Below are 8,318 nucleotides of genomic sequence, written 5' to 3' on the forward strand. Positions count from 1 at the left end.
GGGCTGTCCCCGTGACTGAGCCCGTGTGTCAGGCAGATCACCTGTGTGCACACAGAAGGGACTGAGGTCCGGCCAGGATCCCCACCATCCGAGGGACTTGGGGCGAGGCCTCCCGGGACCATGGGGCTGCTGGGTGTCCCTGTGGGTCCCTGGGGTCAGGTGGGCGGGCAGCCACTTGCTTGGTGCAGCTGTCTTTCTCCAGGGGCCCACTGTGGTCTGTCTGGGGCCACATCTGATGGCACGAGAAGGGTAGGCACAAGCTACTGAGCAGCTGGGCAGGCGACGGCCGGGGAGAAGTGGGCTGGGTGTGAGGCTGGCGGACTGGACAGAGGTCTCTAGGGAGGAGAAGCAAAAATGAGTGAATTCAAGACAACTCAGGAGACCTATACCCCAAGAAGGGCTCAGAAACAGGGCTAGAACGATGTTGTCCCATGCTGCCCAGGCTGGTACAATTGCCACTGAAAAGTGCCTCTCTCACTGGCTGGAGAAGCCTGGCCGGGGCCCCGAGAGGACACCCTGGCCTTGACTTCCCGGCCTGAGATTCCACAACAGGGAACAGGGAGAGGAGAGGCTTCATCAGAATCTCTGCAGCTTCTAATCAAGTGGTGTTGGAAGCCAGGGCAGAGGCTGAGACCGTGGAGAGTTGGGGACTGGGGGCTGGAATACCCTGTAGGTGGGCACGTCTGACCCGAAGCCCAGGTATCCGAGATGACACCCATCTGTCCCCCACTAGGTAGCCGATGCAGCTTCTGATGGGCTCTCGCGCCTGGACCTTGATGTTCCAGACAGCGGGCCGCCGGGGTTTGCCCCCAGCAATAATGTCAGTGCAGCCCAGCCCCGGGAAATAGTCCGGCCCCCTATGCCTCCCACCAAGCCTTCCCCAGTATCCGAGACGACCAGCCTTGGTGACAGAGCAGAGACCCCTTCAGGGGAGAGAGCCCCAACCCCTATCTCAGCAAGCTCCGAGGCCCACCCCGAGAGCCAGGAGGACTCAGAGACTCCACAGCAGGAGGACGGTGGCTCTGAGCAGCCCCCCAGCAGGGTCCCGCCCAACACCCTGAAGGTGAGCTGGGAGAACTCCAGCCCCGAGAAGTCCTCTGACACCGAGAGCACAGAAGCCCTCCAGGTGCCCTGTGCTGAGACGCCTGAGGCTGTGCCCAATGAGGGCAGGAGGCCTCCTACACCCCCACCCAAGATCTTATCGGAGAAACTGAGAGCCTCCATGGGTGGAGTGGAGGCTTCGGGGCCAGCCCAGAGTGCTGGGGCCTCTGAGACCCCTGCCCCAGGCCCAGCGCAGGTCTCAGTGAATGGCATGGATGACAGTCCTGAGCCTGAAGAGCCACTCCAGGCCTCAGGAACCCCAGGAACTCCCCCAAAGGGTGCCACAACGCCCACAGCACTGCCCCCCTGGGACCTGCCACATCAGTGCCATCCCCGCTGCTCCTCCCTGGGGGACCTGCTTGGGGAAGGCCCCCAGCATCCACGGCAGCCTGTGGAGCGGCTGTATCGTGCCCATCTGGAGGTGCAGGTGGCCTCAGAACAGATGGAGAAACTGTTGAACAAGGTGCTGAGTAGTGAGCCTTCTCCTGTGAGTGCCGAGACATTGCTCAGCCAGGCTGTGGAGCAGCTGAGGCACACCACCCAGGCCCTGCAGGAAGTCAGAGATCTGGGAGACATGAGGCCAGAGGCACCTGGGCTACAGGAGAAGCGGAAAGAACTGGTGACCATCTACAGGAGAAGTGCACCCTAGGACTGCTGGACCACAACCCGGTCCCTGCTGGCTGGCCTGGTCTGTCAAAGCCCAGCCCTACCAACACATGTGCTTCTGCTCAGGCTGTAGAAGAGCCATCAGTGTGTCGGGTTTGGCCAGGACCTGCAGAGACTCGTGGTATCCTTCCGGCCCTGCCTCAGTCCTGAGGTGCCACGTGCTACCCAGGGCTACTGTCTGGCCGTCTGGGCTGGCCTCTGGGTTTGGGCTGCGAGCATACATGGTTGCTTGTGTGGTTCTGAATCTGCTCCAGAGCTTTGGCAAAGCTCGTGGGGCTTCTGGGGGTGGCCTCCTCTCTGCTTCACACCCCCAGTAGTTTACATTCCTGACTTCTGAAGAGAGCACAGCTGAGCCCCCCTATTCCCCGCCGCCCCACCGCGGGCCCCGCCCACAGCCTCCATGTCCAGATATTCCCAGGTAGAGTGCCTCACGGCAGAGGCAGCTTCAAGCCATAACTAACCCTCTCCACCCACCTAGTCCTAGTAGCTGCCGAGGACTTGGAGCCAGGCTACAGGTTCATCCCTCAGCTGAGTGAGACCTGCAACCCAGTGAGGGCCTCCGAGGGCGGTGGAGGCGGCTGTGTAAGAAAACCATTTCCTGTGCAGCCTGTCTCCTATTCTGTAGGCCTTCCCCTTGGGTGAGCTGTGAGCAGAGGACTCCAGGGTGGAGGAGGAACTCGAAGGGTCTCTTGGTCTAGTCCTTGCCCCTGGTGTGTGTCCAGCCTTGCACATTCCTGTAGATGTGAACCCCAGAATGGCCCTGATGTGAGCATCAGAGAATTCTGTATGTCATTCATTATATATCAACCTTCAGAAGAGGAGCCACACCAACGTCTGTGCCTCCCCCGATGGGATTTATATCTGGGTCTCTGTGATTCCTCCTCAACCCAAAGAGGTCCAATATTCCAGTCATTTCTTCAAATGCTAATGGGGGTATGTTGGTGCCTGAAACCACTTCCCTCTTCCCTGTTCACCCCTCTCCTCTAGCTCAGGCCCCAGATGGACTGCTCCTCCTGACCTTGTAGGGGACCCTGGTCCACACCCGCACCCTGGGCCTCTCCTCACACGCTCCTGCCCCCCAACATCCCTGGCTTGGGGAGTACATCCAGGTGCCATCCTGTTGCAGTGGCTGGACGGTGGGCTCTGCCTCAGTCCCTGAGTGGCGCCGCCAGTCTCCCTGGGGTCTGTGGGGGTGGGAACCGCTTCTGAAGGCCTGCTGGGGGGTTTCTACATGTGCACTTTTGTTTACTGAAAGAAAGGAGAGAGGGGATCTCTGCTGGCCACTCTGGCCTTTCCACCACCCTGCCCTCAACCACCAGTTATGCCCACTGAGGCCTGCCGGCTCGGGTCGATGCTTTCTTCACAGCTACTTTGTTCTTGAGGGTGGTGGCTGGGGATCAGGAGGGGCAGGTGTCCACGCTGTGGCTGTACTAGTTAGTTAGGGGTGGGGGTGCGCAGCAGTGTCATGGCTTAGGTGCCCCCCTTGGCCTCCCCAAGCCTCCCTCCTTGGACAGTAGGCTCCCATGTGACAGTCTGCCTGTCCTTCCATCTGTTTCCAGTATGAGAGCAAGAATGCCGTCAGGTACCCACAGTCACGTGGCCCCCTGCCATTTGGGGAACAACTTCCCCCACCAGCACCCTGGGCTGCCTGGGGCTTTAGCTAAGTCACCTGCTTCCACGACTAGAGCCTCCCTTTTCTCTGAGAAGTGAGCAGGCTGAGCAAGTAGCTCTGGGGCCACCTCAGTGGCCTAAGGCCATTGGTTCCTGCGGGTCCCATGCCTGGCAGCCCGGGCCCCAGGGGGAAGCCAGCTTTGAGGGGAGGGGAGGAGGAGTGGGAATTCGCAGGGGCTGCCTTGCCTCCCTCCTCGAGGAGGATGGCATTCCATGTCTTCTGCTTGTGAAGCACCTTTCTTAAAGTTTGTCAATAAATCCCTTTTTATGGAACTTCTCTGCTGCAAGCCTGTTTGTCGGTGTGGGGTCAGCTCCAGGGCTGGCCTCCCGGACACCGAGGGTAGGCTGCAGCTGAACGGTGGCACCGTCGGTCCTCCACGCTGTCTTCTAGGGCCCTCTCCCCGCGGGCTGGGCTGGGGGCATTGCCCTCCGGCAGTGCTCCGTCTGGGCTAAACACAGCCAGGCCCTCCAGATTCACCCCCTCCTGCCCCCGTTTTTACAGGCTGGGGGCTAAGCATTGTAAGGAATGATGCTTTCCCATTTTTAAAGACTTTATTTGGAAATGATTTCGAACATAAGAGAAAAGTTGTAAGAATAGTGTAGTGGAAAGAACACCTGTATACTTTTTACCCAGACTGACCCATTGGTTTATCTTTTTGAGCACTTTGTCTTTAACATACACTTTTTTTTTTCTGAATCATTGGAGAGTTGGTTAACACGGCCCCTTACCCCTAAATATTTCATGTGTATTCCTAAAAATAACTATATTCTCTCATGTAACCATAGTACAGTTTTCAACTTCCAGAAATTTAACACTGATACAATTCTTACTGTTCATATTTCACTGTTGTCATTTGACCCAGTAATACACCCTTTATTATATTTTTCCTCCAGTGTAGGGTGGGATATTGCATATATGTCTGTTTAGCTCCCATTCATCTGAAATGTTTCCACAGCCTTTCTTTATCTTGCACGATATGGACAGTTTTGAAGAATACTGTCCTCTCTCCCAGCCTTTTTTAATAGACCTTTCCTCACTTGGAGTTTGCCTGAGGCGTCCTCACAATTAGACAGAGGTTATGGATTCTTGGCCGGATAACTGCACAGTTGCTACTAGGGCCTTCTCAGGGCATCACACCTGGGACACATGACCTCCATCCACCCCTCATTGGTGATGTTAATTTTGGTCACCTGGTCAAGGTGTCTGGTGTTTTTTCCTGTATAGTTATGATTTTTTTTCCTCTTGTAACTAATAAAATATCTGGAAGACATTTTAAGACCATGCACAAATATGTTGCACTCGTCAAAATTTACCCCTAGATCTAAGATCCATTGATGATTCTTGCCTGAACAGGTGTTTCCTATGATGGTTCAAAATGATTCCAGCTATTATTTTAATCTCAGAGCCTAGTCCTGGTTAGGGGTGAGCCTAGGCCCTGCTTTATGCCCACGGAACCCCAGTACATTTCAGCAGGACCCCAGGGCTACACTGAGCGCTCTTTGGAAGCCCTTGGGCCAGTGGACAGAGCTCTAAATCAAGCTGCCAAGATTGGAGTTCCCCCGGGGGACCTTGGTGAGTGTCAGCCGCAGGATGCCCCACTTTCCTCACCCATGAAAGGGTGATCACAGTGCCTCACCCTCCCTGCTGTCCTGATGTGGGAAAGCACTGCTGTCTCCCCAGAGGCCGGCTCCCTTCCTTCTCTGTGAGGGCTGCTGAACAGGCCCAGTGGCCACATAACAGGAAGCACCTGATCCGGGGCCTGTTGACTGTGGCTCTGACCCTCATGTCCCTCCTGAATTCCCCTGCCAATGGGCTCATGTGACAGCCATACTGAGTGAGTGGCCGACAGAAGCTGGGGGATCCCAGGCAAATCACTTCACCTTCACAGGCCCTTTATCTGTGAGGAAGAACCAAGGTAAGGGAAAGGAGCCCCTTTATTGATGGGGGCATCCCCCCACCCTGGCCCAGGTATGAGTTTCCTCTGGAGGGCCCCCTTGAAGGGAGCAGCAGCAGGGAAGGTGTTAGTGGCTCCTGAAGAAAGATGTGAGAACTTCCTTTCCCTCTGGTCCCAGGGGCTTGAGACCTCTTCAGAGAAGAGCCTTCTTTTGAATACTGGTGGCTGTATCTTAGGGGCATGAAGTTCTAGGTAGTTACAATGCAGGGTTTTGCAAACCACCAGGTGGCTGGCTGCCTTGGGGACCCAGCACAGAAGGGGACGTACTGCTGGGGGAGGTGGCACCCACCTACCTGAACCTGGGCCCTGGAAGTTTCCTGGAGCCACTATGTTTTGTGCCCTCATCCAAGTCCTGTATTCCTGCCTCCATGACCTGTTATGTCCCTGATGTGAGACAGGATGTGAGACATGAGACAAGGCTGTCAGAAAAGGCCACATAAACTCACTTTAGTGAAGGTTTTTGTGATGTTATGAAGAGACTCTGGGCAGACATGGAGGGTGGAGAGGTTGTGGTGGAAATTGCTCCCTGCTGTCATAATTTTATTAAAGGAACAAAATTCCTGGAAGTAATACCAGGAAATAAGTAGAAAAAACATATGACTTTAGATTTGGAGGCAGACACATCTAGATTCAAATCCCAGCCATGAATGAATGACCTTAGGCAAACTATGCCTCAAGTTTTCCTGTTTGTAAAATGGGCTAATTCTCCCTTTACAGGGTTGCTGTTGGAACACTTAGCCCATGGCCTCCCTCAGAGAAAATGTTTAATGCATGCCAGCAGCCTGACCTCACAGGGCACCTGGATTGGTCTCCCACTGTCACCACAGGGGCCTCACGAGGAAGATATATTTGTGTCCACTCCATTTACAGGTTACGAAGATGAGGCTTAAGATAACTTGCCTCAGAGACCAGAAGTTAGTGTCAGGATCTGGGATTGGACCCCTTGGGGTCCTGACCTGGGAAAAAGGCCAAGTCATCTTTTTCTCCGAAGAGGCTGTGACTTCAGATAGATGCTCAGCCCAGGACACTTGTGGCTGACTTGGGGTTTGGTGCATCCCCACCTTTCCTGGTGCCTGGAGGGACACCCTGAGGCCAGCCAGGCTCTCCACCAGCCAGCCAGGGCCCCAGGGAGAGGCTTGGGAGGCCCTTCCCTTATAAGGCAACAACTGGGCTGTGATCAAACTTCTCGGCCTCCCAGCTGGGTGGGCGGGGGAAGGGAAATGACAGGCTCCCACTGCTGCAGCCGAGAGCTTGAGCCTCTGCAGGAACTCGCCCGTAAGCCTCCCCTTTCCCTTTCCTGTGTCCGGGCTGAGCGGGGCTTTCCAGAGGGTCAACCTGGCTGTAGTGGGAAAGAGGAGCCGGGGCCTGTGAGGCCAGACTGGATGGCTCACGGAGGGGAAGTCGTGGGTGCCCTGAGGCCAAGAGAGGGAACACGACCCTTGTAGGGAAGCATGCAGTCTGGACCCCAAGCTGTAGGCCTAACTAGCCCCAGCCCCACCCTCAGGTGGTCAGGACCCAGGAGAGGCGTGCGGAGGACGCTCTTGGACAAGCCTGCTCTTTCCCTTTGGACCTCTCCTGCCAAGTTGTAAAGGGGAGGGGGCTGCCGAGCACGACCCTATGCTCCTCCTCCCATGGCTGTGTCCCTAGTGTACTGCCCTCCCCAACAAAATTTGCAGCCCACGTCCATCTGAGAAACTAATCAGAATCACAGGATATCAGGACTGACAATGATCTGTGACATCACTCCTTCCCTCCTGGTTTCAGGGAGGAGGAAGTAACACCTCAGAGGGAGGAGCTGAACTTGCCCATCTGTTTTGTTTAAAAAAAAAAGATGATGTGTGTGTGTGTGTGTGTGTGCTTTTCCTTGGTTTCTACTAAAAGTTCCTTTTTAAGAAATCCCAACTTACTCGCTGAATAAAGGACAAGAGGCTTTTTCCATATTCAGGTCTGGTTAGCTCGGGAGATCGGTGCTTCCCTGCAGACCGTGTCGGGGCTGGCAGTGGGGTGGCTGGATCCCGAGGGAGAACTAGGTGTGGCAGAAAGAAAACCAGTCTCCGACACAGCTGTGCACAAGCTGTGTGACCTGAGGCAGCGCCCTGTCTCTCTGGATCTCAGTCTCATCTCTCCTGGAGGGTGAATTTATTTATATAAAATAATTTAGGTAAAAAGCATCTAGCTCAGGACCTGGCACATAGTAGGGGCTTAGTAAATGGGTAATAATGTTGTGTGTTGGGCCTCTTTTCTGTGCAAATGTTACAGTGGATTCCAGTAAAATGGGATCGACCCCTCTGCAAGTTGCTCACTGCCTGTGACACCACTACTCAGTGAACAGAGTGGGATAAGCACCGTGTCAGATGGGCAAGTTCTGCAGTCGCACAGAGCAGAGATCCACAGGCTGCTTTCATGGGAGCAATCAGGCAAGGCCTCATGGAGGAGGTGGCCTTTGCCTGACCTTGCAGAAGGAGTAAGAATTTACCAAACAGTGGAGTTTGGGAGGGCATCTGAGACAGAGGCAAGAGCAGAATCACATTGTTACTGGCACGATGGGAAATTCTTCATGTAGTATCCTGTAGGAGAAGGTGCTGAGGGTGGGACGAAGGGCCGGGAGACGAAATGGCAGAAGGCAAGGGGGTCATGTTTGCCCAGAATGCTTGGACTTTTTCCTAGAGACCAAGAGGAGTCCTGGGAAGGTTTGAAAGAGGGCAGGGACCGGCCGTAGGGTGGAGACTGGAGGCAGCGATGTGGTTGCAATGGATGAGGGTCTGAAATGGGACAGTGACATTGGAGGTGGAGTGGAGGAGTAAATTCTTTTTAGGAGGCAGAATAGCGGCTTTGGGGTCTTGTGGATGTGGGAGACATGGAGTGGGAGGAAGGGAAATCACAGGGACCTCGGGGAATGGAGGCGCCCTTTCCTGAGATGGGGAG

General features: G+C 55.0%; 1 protein-coding gene across 2 annotated transcripts in view; it reads left to right on the forward strand.

The window, feature by feature from the left end:
* The window catches only part of PLEKHO2 (pleckstrin homology domain containing O2), a 25,208-nt gene extending 17,877 nt beyond the window's left edge, over positions 1 to 7,331 (forward strand). For both annotated transcript variants that reach the window (XM_036932278.2, XM_036932279.2), the window contains one exon: positions 734 to 7,331. In XM_036932278.2, the coding sequence (XP_036788173.2) occupies positions 734 to 1,750 (1,017 nt within the window). In that variant the 3' untranslated portion in view covers positions 1,751 to 7,331. The remainder of the gene's footprint in view (positions 1 to 733) is intronic.
* Positions 7,332 to 8,318: the final 987 nt, after the last annotated feature.

Source organism: Manis pentadactyla, chromosome 11 (assembly GCF_030020395.1).
Source record: "Manis pentadactyla isolate mManPen7 chromosome 11, mManPen7.hap1, whole genome shotgun sequence".
Taxonomy (NCBI): Eukaryota; Metazoa; Chordata; class Mammalia; order Pholidota; family Manidae; genus Manis; species Manis pentadactyla.